The following is an 18925-nucleotide window of genomic DNA, read 5'->3' as shown; positions in this document are numbered from 1 at the left end:
TCTAATCTTCATACAGTCATGATAGAAGCACCAGCAATGGCCTCAGCTCCAGCACAAGCTCACCAACGAATGAATATCTCGGAAACAAATCTTAAACGAATAGGGAATCTCCGCCATGTCGTGAATACAATACAGCATAAATACAAAGACAAAACAAGAAAAGCAAGCTCATCCAAAAGCAGCAACAAGACAAAAAGTACACCGGTTGTTCTTTTTTGCTCATGTTCCATTAACACATACACATGACAAGATAGATGATCCCGGCCAGACTTTCATGGGCATGAAAACAGACAGGCAGACAATGATACTCGTGTCTCCCGTCTCTTTCGGCCCATATCCCCAAGCCCCGGCCGTCCACCTTTCGTCCCGCTGTATTCCCAAAAACCCAACTCCTCAGGTATCTCCCATGGTGTGCCCTGTCAGGTGAGAGGCCCTGCCTCAACCACGGGCAAGCCGTCCCACTCCAACCTAGTCCTCCATAGGGGCATCCTCGAGCTGCACGCCGCGGGCGGGCGATTCTTGAGGAGGGGTAGACGGCACCACGGGGATTCGCCTGCCACCTACAAACTTGGTCGGTGTCCGTCCCATGCTGTCGCGCTTCTCTGACTCGCCGTCCGCCTTGTCCGCGTCGCCGTTAACAGGTGCAGATCCATCGGGCTCGGGAACCTCAAGACTCTGGCGCTTAATGATGTTTAGGCTGCCGAGGCTGCTGCGTTGCCGGTCAGTAGCCGAAGTCGGGCTCGTTTGAATCGGAAATCGGGTCTCAGGTCCTCCGGTGCTGCGATCTCGACGATGGCCGCGGGGGCTAGGAGCAGGGCTCCTGTCACGGCCTCGGGTTGCGTTGGCCTTTTCGAGCAGAGCCCTATTCCGCTCCTCCATAAGGGCCTTGCGGTTGCTCTCGTCGGTACTAATTGCTCGAGGCCGGTTGCCGCTGACAGAAGAAGAATGACTAACCATGGACATGCGCTTGAGTTCGCTAAAGATGGCGTCCTTGTGGGCAAACAGATCCCGGACTAGTCGGTATGCGTGCTTCTCCTCCAGGGTCAGAGAAGTTTCGGTTCGCGGTCGCAGGATACAGGGGGCCAGGGCGGTTGCCAGAGACACGACGTAGGTTTCATCCGCGGACGTCAGGTCGATAAGACGGGTAAAGTGGTTCATGCAGGCATCAAGGGTCGCAATGTTAGTGAGACGGAGCTGTGAAAGAGTTGATTGGAGAGCCGCAATCCGGGAAGACTCGTCCGTATCGGTAGAAGTAGTCGAATAGATTGTTCGAATAATCTCGTAAACATGAGAAGAGATGATTGAATCTGGTTGTGGTCAGTTTCCGAGACAGAGTCTCTTACGCACACCCAATACTTACCAGGAAGCTCCAGGAGATAGACCTTGAGGAGTGAAGCAACGGTAGGGATATCAAACTCGTCAAAGACATCAGGAGAAACAGGCTTGCCGTCGTTGACCTTGGCACGGAGTTTGTGTGTCTGCGCCAGAGGAACCTCGACAAGCCACACACCTCGTCGAGCCTCGTCACCCTCCAAATCGGGATAATGGTGATCCAGATACGTCAGGATAGTCGTGACAATCATGGGCACTCGCTTCTTATCGGCCCTTGCGCGCGCCTCGAGGTCGATTCCGAAAGTCTGCTCGTCCACCTTGTTGTAGTAGTTCTCGTACGTCACAACCTTCGGGACGAAGCTTCCGGTGCGGTACGTCTCGAGCAGATACCGTAGGTCGCCCTCAGGCTGGATGGTCTCCTGAAAGAGCATCATCTGGTCTACAGTAGACTGGAGGCTGGGAATGACGTTGCCAATGGTGCCCGAGAAGTCAAGGATGACAGTCTTGACAGCCTTGAGACGGTCAAGCTCGCAGCGCTCGAGGAACTTGAGGTGAAGGAAGATGGCCTCCTCAAGCTCACATCGCAGCTCATCAAGCCTGCGAACACCGGCACGGTACTTCTCGTCGGCTTCGCGGGCCTCGCGCTGCATGCGCTGGCTGGGAGTTTCGTTCGGGTGCGAGTTGTTGAGGACATTCCAGCCCGACAGGTACTCGCTCACGGTGCCAACAACAGGGGAATCGGCCGTCTCAGAGCCAGTCGAGGCCAGGGAGAAAGTGCGGTTGATAGACTTCTTCTCGGGAACACCCGCCAATTGGAAGGCCTTGGGCCGCCACTGATAAAAGAGCTTGGAGCTGTTGGCAAAGTTGTTGCCGACATTACCGATAAGACGGAGGAAGCCGTTGGAAATCAGATCCTGACCAATTCGCTCAGCATAGGCGACGCTGATGTTGCCCATGCTGCGCTGGAGGTACTCGACGATATCGGAACCGGCTGAAGTGTTGAGGTATGTGCCCAGGATGGGGACCTTGGTCTCGCCCATCTTGATAGACGAGAGCATCTGGGAGAGGATCTTCTTGACCTGCTCGGGCTGATAGGTATCATCGCCAATCTCGTAGAGTATCTCCTCCTCCTCCTCCTCATGGGCGGGCGCCTCTTCCTTGTGGGGCTGAACCTTGATCTCGGGAATGTTTTGGTTCTGCTTAGGGCTGTTCTCGGGATCCTGGAAAGCGAGCTTGTTTTCCTCCTCAAGGTCCTCGACTAGGCGGCACTTGTTGAAGTAAACCGATCGGAGCTTCTTGACGGCCTCGGCTTGGCGATCGTGAGCCTTGATGCGGACTTGTAGCTCATCTTGAGAATCCTGGATGCGAGCCTCGTGGGCGTCGCACCAACGAGAGAATGGGTTTACGACGAGATCGCGAATGCTCTGGGCGATGCGATGATGGTTGCGGGCAGCATCCTGCATCTCGTTGCGCATGCCATCGAAGGCCTGTGGCGGTGTGCCAGTCAGTCAGCATAGCTCAGGCATTTGCGCTTACTGCGAAGACGGTGCTGACGGAGCCGGCTGTGGCGCGTCGACGATCCAGCCAGCGGGTAGGGACAAGTGAGGTGAAGCTATTCCTACTTACCTTGCGAACGGTAGCACCATCGTCGCGAGTGAAACCGCCAGTGACCTTGTCCGCAGACGGTGTGATCTCGCTCAGGCGTGAGCTATAAGTTTCCTCGGCTTCGGCGCGTAAGCGAGCGATGGTGAGGACCTGTCTGTTCTCGAGAACGCCCTGCTGAAGCTTGCTGAACAGGACGCCGAGTCCCGCAGCGTAATCGCTCGACCAGAAGGAATCAGCGAACCCCGGCATGATGGCCTGCCTTATCCAGCCCCTTCGACTGCTGTGATGATTGCGGTTCTCGTAGTCGATGTCGTGGTCGAGGTGGGAGAGGGCGAATTAAGAGAGCAGGCTGTGGCGGTGGAGGGCTGGCGAGCGGACGAATGACAGCGCAGGCGACGTGAGCGTGTGGGAGGGGGGATTGTCGTCGTGATGATGGCGGGGGAGGAATGGCAGCTGGGATCGTCAGCTGGTGCTGGTGTTGACGTCTCGTGGCAGTGACAGTGGTGGTGGTCTTGGTAGTTGCTGCGTGTCTCTATCTTGTGCAGGACTAGTTTTGTGAGACGGCTGCTGCCGAATGCAGGGGCTGCGAGCTTTGCTGTTGATTGTTTGTGCGGCTGCCAGGGATTGGGGGACCAAAGTCCAGTCCAGCCCGTCCAGTAGAGTTATGGGTCGAACTTTTTCTGCCCTTTGGCTGACTCGGCGTGGACGAGCAAGGCTGAATGGGGGAAGGGCGACGACGTACTGCTGACTGGGCTGACGGCTTGAGAACTGGGGGGCCTGGATCGCGGATGGGAGTCTAGCCTAGCTCGAGTGAGGGAGGGAGTCCGAGAAGGAGGTTGGCTGGCCTGGCTGATGACGACGTTTCGGAACTAATTAACAAGGGACCACGGATACGGGATGAATGGAGACGCTCAACTCCGGCGCTTGAAATACAGGTACGCGTACGCAAAGGTTGATGGGGAGATTGAATGCTATGAAGAAGATGTCAAGATGCGTGTAAGAGAAAGATTGGAAGATAAGATGGAAGGTTCTGCTTTGGGAAGGAAGCCGTGTCTTTTGTCGCTCGCAAACGGTGCAGACGTTCAGCCGTCAAATGTGGAAGGAACGAACCCAGCCAGCCTAGAATGTACCAGCCAGCATCAGCATCAGCGCCAGCATCAGCTCCATGCATGATGGGTTGTCACTGGGGGAACAACAAAATAAGGGACCAAGTGTCAAGTTTCAAGATGGAATACGACAAGGGAAACGAATATTTAATACCTGGGTCATAGTCGACGACACTCATTGCACCTCCCTTCCTCTCTCTCCCTCCAGTGACACACCAAAGGCTTCCCCTGTCGCCCTCACTGTCGCCAATCTCTTGGTGTTGTAGCACAACCGCCAGCGGCTGGAGACAAACGGCACTTGTCATGGAGCCCTCCCAGAGGCCTCTCTCTCACTGGACCGGTAGGCTAGGGGTAGCTTATTAGTGGCTTTTCCAGTAAAAATGCCTACCGAAGCGGGCACCCACCCCAACCGCTCCATCCTTCATCCGTCGGGTCTGCGTCTGCGCTTGAGTGAACCCCTGACGGCTTTTGCTTGTTCTCGTAACCAGACGGCGCGCTAATATTAGAGGCTTGTTTCAGGGAGTCGTGCCCAACTGGGGAAACTGCCCACTGTCCAGGGGTCCATCGCTGGCTGGGGGGAAGCGTAAAAGTTCGGTTCGTTCTTATCCATGGCTGGAGGACCGCTATTTTTGGTGGCTGCCATCCCATCTTACTCAGCGCTTGAGTCCGAGCTGGACTCCCGTGGAAGCAAGTTGGCTGGGCGGCTGGTGTTGGTTGTCCTTGTCAACCTCGCCATCTCCACCGCCAAGTCATCAACAACATGGTTTCTAGAGAAGCGAGAGAATGCAGACGAAAAAGCCTCGATGAGGACCCGATTGGGACCAGAGAAGCCCAGCAGGAACACATCTCAAGCTTGGCATTCAAGCCAAGCTTTACAACAAACACAGCAGTCATTCGTAGCCACATTGCCAGCCTAACCACCATTCATGTCGAGATTATCTGTTGACGACCCGAGCCATGGAATCACTTCAATGACTAGACCACCACATGTGTCGAGGACATAGAAGGCCCTGAGCCCACCTCACCGTCAGGTCAGCAGGGCTTCTATAGTCCATCACCCTCCCACCATGCGGACTGTCGAAAGTATCCTCCGTCCCGGTCATTATAGCTCAAGTCTTGCCTCGGAAACTCTTCATACACCAGATCAATGCCCACCTCCCCGAACGCCTCTTTGACGGAGCTGTCGAAACAGACTTCCTTCGTATCGCATCGAACAAACTTCAGCTTGCGAAATCGCTCTGGGTTACACCGCTTGTGTTCAGCAAGACCGAGCAGACCCAGCCTCAGTCGTTGAGCTCTCAGCCACCATGTCTTGGCGAGAGTAAGCGACACGATGTTCGGCGGGAGGATATCGACGAGAGAGTCCTCATGAGGTAGTTCCAAGTTGTTGAAGTTGTATATCGCACTGGTGGCGAGGAAGAGGTCCTCCAGAACCGTAAAGTCCTCGAGGCTAGGTAAGCTGTCCATCCCGGTATCGTGAGGCGTGCGGGTGTGGAACCGTAAGTCTAGACGCAACGACTTGAGTGTGTCGTGAAACTTGCTGAGATGTGTAACGGCATCAGAAGGCTGCACAACATGATCCAAGCCAGAATCAATGCTTGTTTCCAGAAACCCAGATGCCTCGTATGTAAACGAAGAAAGACTCTCAGGGCAAGACTCGACGATCCGGCCCAAATTATGTCTGTTGACACGAGTCCCTCTAATACGGAGCGACTTCAAACGCGGAAAGCCGGATTCCTCGAGGCCACCTACGCGACCACACGTGAGGGATTCGAGATCCGGCGTCACTCTAGAAAGGTATCTCGGTTTGAAACCCGCCTCAAGAACCCGAAGAGGCAGCTTGGTGACACCGAGGGCACTCATTGCCGCCGGTGGCACATCGGCCATCCCAACACCGACACTGAAAGTGGTCGGGGATGTGCTGAAGGCGAGGTGCTTGAGATTGGGGAGCAAGGCAAGTAGAACTGCGAAAAGCTCAGGAACCAGGACAGTTAGGTCTCGGGGGTGGGTTACTCGATTGATGCTGTGGAGAGGTCCGAGGAAGAGCTCCCGGCGAAGCTCGTGGTCCGCCCTCGACGCCTTTTCCCTGTCGTCCAAATTTCTCCGCTTCCAGACTTCGCTGAGGTCGACCTGCAAGGCATTCGCAGCGTGTCTCATAGCGACCCAGGCATCACCACGCTCGACGCCCTCTTGCAACGAAGGGTGGAAGAAGGCGGTCTTGACCAGGGCAGCAAGATCGCGTCGTGTGGAGGCGGTTCGAATGAAACTCGTCAATCGTCCCCGCCACGAATATTTCACTCGCGTTCGCAGGTGGGCGTATCCGAGGATGAACTCATGATGTAGGACATGCTGCGCAACATCTCTCATCCGTCTCGAGACCAGGCAAAGTGAAAAGAGCGTGTGTCGGTCACGCAGATAAGTTTCCGACTGGTCATGTTCAGCGTCTTTTTCGACCCAGTAAGGCTCTCTGAAACCTCCACGGCAATGCAGACAGAAATGCCCAAAGATGAGATGGAGAAGTTCAGATGGAACGTCGGAAAGAACGGGTGCATGGGCCATATTGCTTTGACGTCGAAGTGGAGCTATGAGGATCGTGTAAAAGATTGCCAATGTGAGGTGGAACCAACCTCTGTATGAGTGTGAAGATGGTACCTTTTATCTCTTAGGGCCCATGAGAAAGGTAGTCATAAATCTCGGAAGAAGCTTTGTTAAGGCCATCACGGCGTTACTATTGCGGCTGAAAGCCTTATTAACTTCTAGTTGTTACTGTGTTATTAAAGCTTGGTTCAAGCTTGTTATTTCTGTCGAGTTGCTCTGAAGCCCCCACCACTCGGCCTCATGCTCATGGAGGAGCCTTTTTCACTAAGGTAAGTGAGGTGGGACCTGGCAATGAGCAGCCAAAGAGAATTCTCCGTATCAAGTGAACGGTCTCGGCGGAAATAACTCTTTGGTGAGTAGGTATGGATCCATGGTTGTGGCCAAGTTCAGCTGTCGGCGGTGTCGAGGGCCCAACCTCTCTGCATCAACAAAGATAAAATAAAATGTAAATTTATGCTTCAAAGTTGGGTGTTTTACGTCAAATTAACTTTATCCTGTTTAATCAAATCCAGTTACAACAGAGTCATAGCATCTGACAAGAGTCGACCGTGCTGTTCTCACCATGTTTCACGCTCGGTTATCGAACCGAGAGCCTCCCCCATCATCTCATCTCAACGACCAACTGCATGCAACGCACAGATGAAATGGCAATTGCACTTTTCCCTTTGAGAGATTAGTCCACCGCATCTTCAGGCACTGATACGAGTTTCCCTGCATCACCAACAAAACGTGCCCTGGTCACATCGAATCGTACCGTCGCCCTAAACGCCCAGTCCTCGACTCAGCTCCCTCGAAACACCAGCCGTCATTGGTCGCTCGGAACGGCGGCCAAGAGCTTCACCTGCATCCCCACACACCCATGTGGACTCTTTTTTGTTTCTTTCAAGACATTCAGGAACAAAGGCGCCAATTAGTTCCCGCTGCTGTTTTTGGCCCTGAATATGGGCCCATTCTTGATTTGTTTGTTGCCAAGGGTCAGGTCAGGGCGCGGCCAACATGAGGAGTTCGGATGAGGGCGGGAAATATCCAATGTTGAGGGCGGCCCTTGGCCCCCTTATAAAGGAGCCTGCCGCCCTGAGGGATGCATGACCTTGTTGTGTTGTGATTTGCTATTTAGAGAGCCTTCAGTTCACTCGTTTTTCTTGTTTGAAGACTCATCTCCAATCATTGACTTCATCTCCATTCTGATACCATCTTTTCTTGACTACCTTCTTTCACTCACTCACCATGCCTTCAGTCAACACCCTCATCACTGCCATTGTGGCCGGCCTTGCCATTGGAGCCCATGCTGGTCCATGCAGGCCCCATGGAAGCTCCAGCACCGTCTCAACCGCTGAAGTTGTCACGACGACATCTGCTCAGCCTTCTACCACAACCTCTGGAAGTTACCCCAGCGTCTCCAACAACTCGGAGACCAAGACCACTGGAACCACGTCCACCACCGAGGCCTCTGAGACGAAGACAACACAGTCCTCTTCCGTCACCAGCAACTCAGTCACCGTGTCTGAGACTACAACGGATGTAGGAGCTCACGGTTCAAGCGAGTCCGAGACGACCTCTTCCACGGCAGTTGACACAACCTCCACTTCCAAGGTTGAAACCACCTCCACCTCGGCTCAAGAGACTACAACCGCTCCCTCCACCACTTCTTCTACAGCCGCTCCATCTACAACTTCTTCTACAACTGCCCCCTCCTCTACCACCGCCGACGAGTCAACCACCCAGGAGACCACCACCCTCGAGACCCGTACATCTGCCGCCTCGACCACAACATCCGCTGCGCCCAGCCAAACCTCTGGCTCTAGCTGCCCTCCCGCGGCCAACCTCGTCTGCGGAAAGACCGGCTACCTCGGCGAAAACAGCTCCAGTCACCTCCTCGACCTTCAGCGGGATACTGACTTGGAGACTTGCAAGACCCAGTGCAAGGAGAATGACAATTGTGTCACCATTGGACACATCGCCGACACTAACCAGTGTGAGCTGTACGATGCTTCGCCGGCTACGCTCGAGTTGAACGAGGACCCGAACTCTTGGTACGCCGTCTACGAAGCTTGCTGTTTCGAGTAACATCCACGGTTGCTGGAAGGAGTCTGCATGGAGAGTTGATATCGTGACTGTATACCCACTGGCGTTGGAGCCTCTTACATTACAACTTGTTCAAAGAAAGGGGGGATTGGAAAATAGTCCTGGGTGGAGATAAACCGTGTACTAATCAGTAATCTCATAGTGTAGTATCTTAGTTTTACATATCTCGTTTCAAATGGTATCTCGAGGCCTCGTTCTTCATGTCTCATCTATATCGCTTTTGGGGCGTCGAATGAGTCTATAGGGTCCGCTGAACAAAGACCATGAGCCCGGATAAACACGCTTGAGTCCTGACCGTTTCCCGTGTAGCAATCGTATCCCCTTTTTCTTCTTTTTTTCTTTTGACATTAACCCTCTCACGCACCGTTGGGCTGAGCGCCGTCGGCCACAGACAACTCCTCAACCTTTTTTGTCACTCCATCCTGCTGGGCATCGGCTCCTCCCTTGGCTCCAGGGAATCGGGTGCCTCTGTTCTTCACCTTCTTCTCCTTCTTAGCTGGTGGGGGGTACGCCTTCAACGTCACCTCCTGCCATTCTTCGGAGGCCTGGAAATCGGCCTGGATGGGCGTCATGATATCGATAAGACCCTGAGTCACGGTGGCCTTGAGCATCTGGGGTGTCAACTATTAAGGGCATAGTCAGTAATAGGCTCATCGGAGGGAGGGGCGTGGGCAAGTCATACCACATCGTTCTCGTAGTCCTCCTGCATCTGCTTGATGTTGGTGTAGACCAGGGGCTCGGCGTCGCGCCTCTCAACCTTGACCTCGCGAACACCATTCTTCAGACCTGAACCTGGAAGCAGAACGTACTCCACCAGGGCCAGCACGCCGTTGCCCTCCACCACCTTAGGGACGCACTCCGCTTTCCGAATCTTCTTAGCCACGGCTTCGGGGGAATCCAGAAGATCAATCTTGCTGTCTGCGAAGAGTTAGTTGGGAGCTTTGACTAAAGTCGCAGTGAGTCACGCACTCTCATCACTTGAACTCATCTTGTTGCCGTTCAGACCAGCAACCATGGGGTTGAGGAGATGCGCTCGCTGCAACAAGTGTTAGCATATGTTCAGAATCCAAGCTCAGAATCAATATTCACCTGTCGGTATCCGAGCTTGGGTAGCCACTCCTTAGCCGCCGTAAACAGCTTCCGCTGGTCAACGCCACCGAATTGAGCATCACAATCCAGGTACTGCTCGTCCAGCACCTGCAAAATGGGGTAGATGAGACCGCTCAGAGGAGCATTGGAAGTCTGCTTCACGACCTCGGCACCCGCCTTCTTGGCGTCATGCTCCGACACGAGTGCGGTCAGCTTGTAGACGTCCATGGTGTAATCCGAGCTAGTCTGGTAAGAGCTGCCGAGGACGAATCGCAGCTTGTCGATAGGTACACCAACAGCCTTGAGCATAGAGGTGATGACGAATCGGTAGTAGTTGGCGCGCTGTGCGACAAGCTCGAGCGGGGCCTTGAGGTTGTCGAGGAAGCCGTGGACGTCGGCAAGGAGAATGGTCACATCGCAGCCGGCGGCAAGGAACTGGGCAATCTTCATGGCGGGCACGAGGTAGCCGCAGTGAGGTCGACCAGTGGTAGCGGTGCCCCAGTAGATCTTGGGGTGCCGTCCCTCAGCCATGATGGACTCGATGATCTCGGGGTTGAGGACCTCGGCGAGGTTCTCTCGGATGAGGCCGAGCCTCTCTTCGATCGATAGGGCCGTCATGATTCACTGCGCAGTCGGGTTGATGTTGGAGGGAGAAAGAATTGTAGGCCGAGAAGGGCTTTTAATGGTGTTGCGCCTGCTACTCCTGCCGTTTGACTCACGCACAGTCGAGGTGGGCAGGTACATTGGTACCCCGCCAAAACCTGAAGGTGCAGTGAATCGGACTCCCCGCCGGAAAGGAGGCTCAGTTTTTCCGCCACCAAACGGTGAGGGTGGGACGAGGCCTACCTTAAGGAAATATAAATACAATTATAGGAGTCTTTTAAAATTATTACATGTTCTCATGATGATTTTTGCTCTTATTTAACTCTTCTTATGTAGATCTCATCATAATCCTCATAGCCTCTGGCTGAGTTGGCCATCCGTCCGCGCTCTCCATGCCTCCCTATGACTGTCTGTGGCTGGTGGTTTCAATTGAAACAGCCGCCATGATGAATTGCGCAGTCGGTTTAGAAGTTGGGGACCAGACCTGGAGGTCAGACCGCGTCCGTGTACTTCGGCCGCCAAAATGAGCTGACTCCCTGCGGAATGGAGGCTCAATATTTCCGCCAAAACGGTGAACGTCGAGGGGATAACGAGGTCATTCCCTCCGTTTTCGGCTCCGTTTGGCAGGAGCTCGGGCTGTGCACAAAACTTTGTGCAATGCCCGTGGCTGGTGACACCCCTGAGCGGCTCCTCCGAAAGTCCGAAGGTCCGAAAGTCCGCAAGTGCGACAGGGCGAGTTGCACTGTGGAGGCAGGCAGTCCAACTCGTCGGTCTTAACCAGCCTCCGAGAGAATGTGCCTGAACAACCTGTGCTATTAGGAGTAAGATCAGATGTTCTCAAGCGATATTTTGAGATCTATCTCTGCTGAATAGTGATATCAAGTATTACTCCATCACTAAAGGTGGACTTTGAATCGAGTTGCACATATTTGTCAGCGTGTTCCGTCTCATCCCTGTCTCGTATCTATCATCGTTCAAGACTCCAGATCAAACACACGACAACTCCATCTACCAGATCATTCATCTCCCACTATCGTCCATCCTTTGCGTATTTCTTCATTTTCATTTGCTCTTTTAACTTCATTATGGGTCGTCAAGAACCCCTTCTTCCTTTTAACAAGACAAGACCATCTCGGACAAGGGGTCCGAGCAGGCCGGTCAAGGGAGGATTGCTCCAGCAGCTTCACAACCATCAGCATCATGAGCCTCCCGCGACACCAAAGTTGACGCCGCGGAAGGCTATCCTGGCTATTTTCCTAGCGCTTCTTGGGCTCAGTTTATTGCATCGACCAGTCAGTAATCGTTACGGCGGAGTTCCTCGCTATGGTAACGGCCTTAGAACGCCTGAGGAGCGGGCTCGACATATTCTCACGACTACGCCATTGATTGGTAAGGCACAAGCACCCGATGCTACAGGCCCTCTCCAGGTAAAGGTGTTAATTGCAGTTGCTAACGAAAACCTACCTAATCAGATGGGCATGTCGACTTTCCCATGCTGATACGCTACTTCTATGGTAACCGTATCTACGAGGAGAACTTCACTCAGCCCTTTGTGGAAGGCGGCCTCCCTGGTCATGTAGACCTGCATCGTCTTCGCCAGGGCCAGAGTGGCGGTGCCTTCTGGAGTCTCTTCGCTCCCTGCCCAGAGAACGGCTCTGACTTTTCTGATGAGAACTACGCGTCGAGTAAGTTTGACTGTGTGCACGCTGACTCCCAAATACTACTTATCTCATAGGCGTTCAGTTCACCCTGGACCAGATTGATGTCATGACAAGGCTGCAGGCAGCCTATCCTGATCATTTCTCTCAAAAGGTTGACAGCTCCAACGCGTACGAGGCCTTCAAGCAGGGCAAACTGATCTCACCCCTTGGTATCGAAGGTTTGCATCAGATTGGCAACTCGGCGGCCAACCTTCGCAAGTTCCATGAGCTCGGCGTGCGCTACGCCACCTTGACTCACAACTGCCACAACAAGTTCGCCGACGCCGCCATTCTGGAGAACCCTACACGCAAGGCTGAGCCCCTATGGGGAGGCGTGAGTCCTCTCGGACGTCGTCTTATTCACGAGATGAACCGCATCGGCATGATTGTAGACATCTCTCACGTCAGGTTAGTTTACCCTTTTCCGAAATCATAAGTGCTATTCTAATTAGTCACTTCTAGTGAGGATACAATGCTGGATGTTCTGGGCAACGGCGATGACTGGGCTGGTTCCGAAGCCCCTGTGATCTTCTCACACAGCTCTGCATGGAGTATCTGCCCTCATCCACGTAACGTCAAGGACAACGTCCTTGAACTCGTCAAGAAGCGCAACTCCCTTGTCATGGTCAACATCGCCCCTGATTTCATTTCCTGCGTCGAGAGCGACAACCCCAATGGACTGCCCGACTTCTTCCCTCAGAACTCAACCATTGAACACGCGGCTCAGCACATCTTCTACATCGGAAACCTCATTGGCTTCGATCATGTTGGCATCGGTACTGACTTTGATGGCATTCCGAGCGTGCCCCGAGGTCTGGAGGACGTGACCAAGTACCCTGATCTTATCGCTGAGCTTCTGAAGCTGGGTGTCAGCAATGTTGATGCTGCCAAGGTTGTTGGTGGTAACCTCTTGCGAGTGTGGAAGGAAGTGGATGAGGTCGCTGCTCGCCTACAGTCCAGGGGAGAACTGCCTCTGGAGGATGTCTTGCCCGAGCTGAAGTTTTCAGACGTGCTCGAGGCCACGTTCGAGACCGTGTAGAGTACTTGTGGCGCCCAAAATATGGCGATTTAGGATCTCATTTCATCTGATCGTACATTGTATATACAAGTCTTGTACAGCAAGGAGGTGTTCTTGCTCGCACTTCCTCCTGGAGGTTGACTTTCCCATTGATGGCCTTTCCAAATGCGCCGAGATAGGTCCTCATCATGTCGACAGCCCACCTCTCAATCGAACTCCAAGTGACCATGCAGGTCATGACAAAATCGGCCAATCTGCATGTGAAATGCTTAACCCCTCCGCTCGACTCTGTTGAGCCTGTTGGCCGTTGTCGTCTGTGTCCTCGTCCTCTGACCGCGCACAGGCAGACCCATTGCGTGACGCCTACCACGGTACGAGCCCATATCCTTTAGTCGTCGAATGTTCTCCTGCACCAGTCGTCGGGCGTCGGTTTCGATGGTCATTTGTGATAACTCGGCCGTGAGGGAAGTGACGGTTCTCGGGGCGAGGGAGCCGACCTTGGCGAGCTTGTGGATGGAGTACTTGGCCATGATGCGAGCAGAGGTCGTGGGCCCAAGAGCGTAAAACGACTCGAGGGCTTTCTATTCGGGGGAGAGACGTTGGCGTGAGAATTGAGATCGTCGGATCGTGGGACGTAGGCTAGAGACTTACCTTGACCAGCTTCTGCTCGCCGAAGTTGACGCCTAGAATGAAAACCTGGATGAGTTGTTAGTATCTACCACTGTCATCTAAGAAGCAATTGGCGCAAACGTACCATTGTGACGGCTTGTCGTGGGTATCACAGTCGCATGCCTCGATCTCGGACCTGACGTGCAATTGGAAAAAGATGCACCATTCGGCGAAACCGGGGCTAATCCTCCGTGGTGGAGGGGTACGTACAGGTACTGGCGTTGCAGCAAGCGCTGGAGCTGCTCCAACACCTGTGAACTGCAGCGTTCCAGCGGGCCAAGGTGAAGGAAAAGGACAATGCGGTGAGACAAGTAGACATAAAGACGCAGTCAATTCAATTGCCAATTAATCAACAGACTGATCATATTTTAACATCAACCTGCTCTCTTACCGCATCTTTTTCACACCCTTGACGCTGATGAAACGCCCTGGAACTTGAGCTCCCCACTCCGGCCATTGATGTCGACTCCCCGCCACTCGCATGCCCCCAATTGCGCCAGCTCCTCCCCCGGTCAAGTTGGTAAGCCATCTACGGTATAAGTGTCCCCTACTCCAGCTCCCCTCGTTCCCTTCCTCGCACCATCACCATCATCAACTTGTCAGCTGCTTCACAGACAGTCGGCAACAAGACGATACACAATGTTCAACCTTCGTCGCTTCTTCGCGTCGGCCCTCGTCATTGGGCTCGGCCTCGTGCTGCTCGCCCAGACGGCCGAGGCTGCCAAGGGTCCCAAGATCACCCACAAGGTCTACTTCGACATCCAGCAGGGTGACCAGAACCTCGGTCGCATCGTCATGGGTCTCTACGGCAAGACTGTCCCCGAGACCGCTGAGAACTTCCGCGCTCTTGCCACTGGCGAGAAGGGCTTCGGCTATGAGGGCTCCGTCTTCCACCGTGTCATCCCCAGCTTCATGATCCAGGGTGGTGACTTCACCAAGGGCGACGGAACTGGCGGCAAGTCGAGTATGTTTTGACACTCTCTGCAGCTTTCACAAGTCCATTGGCTAACATACCTTCCAGTCTACGGCGACCGCTTCAAGGACGAGAACTTCAAGCTCAAGCACTCCAAGAAGGGTCTCCTCTCCATGGCTAACGCCGGTCGCGACACCAACGGTTCCCAGTTCTTCATCACCACCGTCGTCACTTCGTAAGCGCTATTCCCTCTGCCGAATCCCCGAATCAGACAAAGACTAACAGGACGATCACAGGTGGCTCGATGGCAAGCACGTCGTCTTCGGCGAGGTCCTCGAGGGCTACGACGTCGTCGAGAAGATCGAGAAGACCAAGACCGGCGCAGGCGACCGACCCGTCGAGGCGGTCAAGATTCTCAAGAGCGGCGAGCTCGAGGTCCCCCCTGAAGGTATTCACGTCGAGCTCTAAAGAGACAACGCAACACGCAACGCCCCCCGCATTGTTCGTTGCCTTTTCCACATGCCCTCATGCCGTGGCCGGATGTGCTGATACGTAGCTCTTTCGCCCGCCGCGCATAGACCTCTTTGGCGCCGCCGAGTTCGCCCCGGAAGATGAAGGGTGGTCTACTCTGCAAAAGGCTGGCCTTTTTGCCCTCGTGGCAGGCGTCCTCCTCGTCGGTCTCCGTGCTGCCCGACGATCTCGACTTTAGGTAAATCAGACTTGTGTCGCAGCGACAAGACAATATAAGACTGGCGTATCTTGGAACCTTGACATAGTCTGTCTCTACTGGATGCTTTGTCCATGCCAATTGTTGCGGATAAATGCGTGATCTTGTTAAGCTTTATTCTCCATTCCAAGACAAACTTACTCGTACTCCCACAATTTCGAGTCCATGTAAAAGATGTTCATTGTAGTCCTTGCCAAGTTCTCCTGCTTGCTGTCCGCGAAGCCAACACCCCTGTCACGTGGGGCTTACGACTCAACGCTCCCCCGCCATAGAAAAAAAAAAGTTGTAAGTTCAAGACACAACAAATTCGAGCCTCACTATCCCGTCGACACTGTTTTACTGTACTCAATATCATTCATCTTGCTGGATTTTAATATGAAGGTCCTCAGCCTCAACTTCCTCACCTGCGCCGTCAAGGCCTGCAAGTCCTCGTCCGACTCATACCCCCTCCATCCCAAGGACGCCGAGCTCGTCCAGGATGAGATTGAGCTGAACCCCCAGATGCTTCTCAACGTGCTGCCCCGTCTTGACTGGGCTGCGCTCCGAGTAACGGCTTCAGAGGTGAGTTTTAAACACTAAACCGAAACAGGGGGAGAGAGTGAAACGATTGGGGGGCACTCTGTCGCATTGATGTTGGAAACGTTCCCTGACTTGTTGTGTTACAGCTTGGTTTCCCTCAACTGCCTGAGCAGGCCCCCACGGCTGAGGAGCTTCAGGCGGATGAGAAGACGCTCAAGGATCTGCACCACTTGCTGCTTGAGACACAGATGTCCGAGGGCAAGCTTGTGTGCGGAAACTGTGGGCACGAGTACGCCGTGAAGGAAGGCATTGCCAACTTCCTCCTGCCCAGCCACTTGGTGTAGAGATGGGTTTTCTGGATAGCAAGCAACAAGGAGAGGGTGTCGAAAAAGAGGCGTCAGCGAGGCCAATAACTACGGGATTACGCCATGAGCATGAGGGAGGCTACTCATGATGCACAGATGGGGGTGAATGCATAGACCAGGGACCGGAGTTTGGCGTTGAATTCTCTCTATTACAGCTCTCAAACAGCATTTGGGAAAAAAGCATTCGATAAAAATCCGAGGTCGAGGCCCGCGATTTGAATCCCTCCCGTCCCTCCATATCATGTCTACACTCGATGCTCGCAACATGCCGATAACTGATTCCTCCCGTCAAGTCGCACCAAACGAAACCCAAACTCCGTAAATCTGATATACAAATACCGTGCCGCTTGCGGCAGTGATACTAACGACAGAATCCACCGAGCAGACACAGGTGGCTTACTGCTGCTTCTTCTGGGCGGCGGGACCCATGTCCTTGTCAAAGGCGCCGTAGGACACCTCGAGACTGGCGAGGGCCCTCAGGCCAACGCCCAGGATGGAGAACAGGACAATGGCAGTGACAAGAGCCATGAAGATACCTAAGAATGGAGTCAGTACGATGTCTAAGGCTAAACCGGAATGCATTGATGTAGGACTCACCAGGAGTGAAGAACTGGTACTTCTGGAACAGAGGACGGTTGTCCCACTCGGTCTCGTTATCAGCTCGTCGCTGGAAACCGTCCGTAACATCCCTCTTGACATCCATGCGCACAGGCTCGACAAACTCGGACTCGTAGATGGTCTTCTCAGAGGAGGAAGCCGACTTCTTGGAAGAGCGAGGAGTGCCGACGAACAGGACAGTGTGGGAACCCTTCTCAATCAGGCTCTTGGCCTGCTGCCACAGATCGACATTGTCTAAATCTCCATCAGCATGCGCTCTTATGGAATGGCATACAAAAGGTACTCACCACGGCGCTCCGGGTCATTGTCCAAGGACTTGAGCTCGACAACCTGGAACACAGCATCCTTTCCTTGCTGAGAGCACGCCGTTGAGACATAATCTTCAACATCCTTCTTGTTGATTGACTCGCCCACAACCTCGGGGACGATGAATTTTCCATGGATATCCTTGCTCTCCATCTCGAGATGCAGGTAAGGCATCGTTTGCGGTCGGCGGAGGTCAGCAGCATTGACATCCTTGTGGATGACCAGGAGGTAGTTGTCGGTCGGACATGTCGAAAGGATATCATTAACCTGTTCGATAGCCTGGGATCGCGTTTGGACTTGGTTGGAGCTCGGGGCGTCGGGGAACCTGAAATCATCATCATCGTTAGCAGGGAGCTCTTGAAGCTTGGAAACGGGACACGGGGGAATGATGGCGCGTCATACTCGGAGGTGGAAAACATGACAAGGGGCCATGAGTCGGAGAAGGCGGTCGCGGAGCCGACGAGCGCCAGCGCGCTGGTAAGAATTTGGAGACGCATCGCTGATAGTGTTGCTGGATCTTGGACGTCGTGTCTGCCTGTCAATTCCAGCTTGTGATGGGATACTGCCAGACATGGGAGAGCTGATGCAGCAACGGCCACCTTACGTAACCACCTCAGTACCTGCAGCGCCCCGTTTTGTGCACACCTCGGTGAAGGACCCTTGTAAAGCCAGAGCCACCTCGAAAGTTTGCGACTGGTAGTGGATTTTCCAGATGCTACAGACCAATCATCCAACCAAACAGTCCATTCGATATAGCTCTTGTTGACTCGACAGCGTCAGGGCTTGTCGAAAGAGCTAATTCAACCATGTTCGCCAAGCCAAGGCCCAAGAAGAGTCTTCTACCGCCCCCGTCGAAGAAGCGAAAATCGACATCCGCCGTCGAAGAAGTCAGTTTTGACAACGATGCGCGTCATGAATACCTGACGGGATTCCACAAGCGAAAGCAGCAGCGGATTAAGAATGCTCAGGAGGAGGCTGCCAAGAGGGCTCGCCAGGAAAAGATTGAGATGCGGAAGCAGGTACGTCTAGCTGGCACTCCTAACAATGGATGCCCATGATGAATCCTAACCTGTGCTGCTAGATCCGAGAGGAACGCCGCCGCGAGGTCGAACAGCACGTGGAAACTGTGAACCGAATGCTACAGGAGTCAGAAGCCGCCGGAGCGATCGAGCAGGGGTCGGACGACGCCTCTGACGAGTGGGACGGCTTCCCTGATCAACCCAATCTCGACATTGTGGACCACGAGGAAGAGTACATTGACGAGGATCGTTACACGACGGTTACCATCGAGTCTGTATCGGTGACAAGAGACGGGCTGCATAAACCAAAGGTCGACGAAAGCGAGGACGAGGACGACAACAAGGAAGAGGCCAAGGACACAACCGAAAGCAAAGCGGCAAAGTCACGACAGGAGAAGCCAAAGAAGAAAAAGAAGAAGTTCCGCTATGAGTCCAAATTCGATAGAGAGTTGACGAGCATCAAGCACAGGATCAAGAGCAAAAGGAGGGAATAAATAAGGTCTCCAGCCGAGGAAAAAGGAGCCACCGGAGGACCACGAGGACAAGCATTTACAAAGATACCCTTGAGAAAAGCCAGCTTCAACCAGCTAGTAGAAACGTAATATGCGGCAGCTGCTCCATTCGCTCATCTGGCAACACTTTGAAAACCATAC

The 18925-nt window shown here is 53.7% G+C and overlaps 9 protein-coding genes across 9 annotated transcripts; 5 read left to right on the top strand and 4 right to left on the bottom strand.

The window, feature by feature from the left end:
- Window positions 1–468: 468 nt before the first annotated feature.
- On the bottom strand, window positions 469–3186 carry NCS57_01115000 (uncharacterized protein; the record flags this gene model as incomplete). Its single annotated transcript, XM_053060871.1, has 3 exons — window positions 469–1307; window positions 1361–2819; window positions 2869–3186. The coding sequence occupies 3 exons, from the start codon at window positions 3184–3186 to the stop codon at window positions 469–471; spliced, it is 2616 nt and encodes an 871-aa protein (XP_052909257.1).
- A 4682-nt stretch (window positions 3187–7868) lies between these two features.
- Window positions 7869–8708, top strand: NCS57_01114900 (uncharacterized protein; the record flags this gene model as incomplete). Its single annotated transcript, XM_053060870.1, has 1 exon — window positions 7869–8708. One exon carries the CDS (start codon window positions 7869–7871, stop codon window positions 8706–8708), a length of 840 nt encoding a protein of 279 aa, XP_052909256.1.
- Window positions 8709–9082: 374 nt separating this feature from the next.
- NCS57_01114800 (Tyrosine--tRNA ligase) lies at window positions 9083–10433 on the bottom strand (the record flags this gene model as incomplete). Its single annotated transcript, XM_053060869.1, has 4 exons — window positions 9083–9349; window positions 9409–9644; window positions 9696–9762; window positions 9816–10433. 4 exons carry the CDS (start codon window positions 10431–10433, stop codon window positions 9083–9085), a joined length of 1188 nt encoding a protein of 395 aa, XP_052909255.1.
- A 1070-nt stretch (window positions 10434–11503) lies between these two features.
- On the top strand, window positions 11504–13157 carry NCS57_01114700 (Dipeptidase; the record flags this gene model as incomplete). The annotated part of the gene is made up of 4 exons (XM_053060868.1): window positions 11504–11807; window positions 11891–12103; window positions 12154–12526; window positions 12581–13157. 4 exons carry the CDS (start codon window positions 11504–11506, stop codon window positions 13155–13157), a joined length of 1467 nt encoding a protein of 488 aa, XP_052909254.1.
- Window positions 13158–13405: 248 nt separating this feature from the next.
- Window positions 13406–13893, bottom strand: NCS57_01114600 (uncharacterized protein; the record flags this gene model as incomplete). Its single annotated transcript, XM_053060867.1, has 3 exons — window positions 13406–13717; window positions 13788–13832; window positions 13891–13893. 3 exons carry the CDS (start codon window positions 13891–13893, stop codon window positions 13406–13408), a joined length of 360 nt encoding a protein of 119 aa, XP_052909253.1.
- Window positions 13894–14348: 455 nt separating this feature from the next.
- NCS57_01114500 (Peptidyl-prolyl cis-trans isomerase) lies at window positions 14349–15427 on the top strand (the record flags this gene model as incomplete). Its single annotated transcript, XM_053060866.1, has 4 exons — window positions 14349–14769; window positions 14827–14953; window positions 15015–15166; window positions 15297–15427. Exons 1-4 carry the CDS (start codon window positions 14445–14447, stop codon window positions 15425–15427), a joined length of 735 nt encoding a protein of 244 aa, XP_052909252.1. The 5' UTR covers window positions 14349–14444.
- A 315-nt stretch (window positions 15428–15742) lies between these two features.
- NCS57_01114400 (uncharacterized protein) lies at window positions 15743–16308 on the top strand (the record flags this gene model as incomplete). Its single annotated transcript, XM_053060865.1, has 2 exons — window positions 15743–16006; window positions 16111–16308. The coding sequence occupies exons 1-2, from the start codon at window positions 15821–15823 to the stop codon at window positions 16306–16308; spliced, it is 384 nt and encodes a 127-aa protein (XP_052909251.1). The 5' UTR covers window positions 15743–15820.
- A 417-nt stretch (window positions 16309–16725) lies between these two features.
- NCS57_01114300 (Protein BIG1) lies at window positions 16726–17783 on the bottom strand (the record flags this gene model as incomplete). Its single annotated transcript, XM_053060864.1, has 4 exons — window positions 17656–17783; window positions 17235–17578; window positions 16927–17181; window positions 16726–16865 (listed from the first exon to the last, which is right to left on the bottom strand). The coding sequence occupies exons 1-4, from the start codon at window positions 17748–17750 to the stop codon at window positions 16726–16728; spliced, it is 834 nt and encodes a 277-aa protein (XP_052909250.1). The 5' UTR covers window positions 17751–17783.
- A 192-nt stretch (window positions 17784–17975) lies between these two features.
- NCS57_01114200 (uncharacterized protein) lies at window positions 17976–18766 on the top strand (the record flags this gene model as incomplete). The annotated part of the gene is made up of 2 exons (XM_053060863.1): window positions 17976–18272; window positions 18335–18766. Exons 1-2 carry the CDS (start codon window positions 18060–18062, stop codon window positions 18764–18766), a joined length of 645 nt encoding a protein of 214 aa, XP_052909249.1. The 5' UTR covers window positions 17976–18059.
- Between the last annotated feature and the right edge of the window lie 159 nt (window positions 18767–18925).

Source organism: Fusarium keratoplasticum, chromosome 9 (genome assembly GCF_025433545.1).
Source record: "Fusarium keratoplasticum isolate Fu6.1 chromosome 9, whole genome shotgun sequence".
NCBI lineage: Eukaryota > Fungi > Ascomycota > Sordariomycetes > Hypocreales > Nectriaceae > Fusarium > Fusarium keratoplasticum.
The sequence above is the reverse complement of the archived record's forward strand: the minus strand, read 5'-3'. Positions and strand labels throughout refer to the sequence as shown.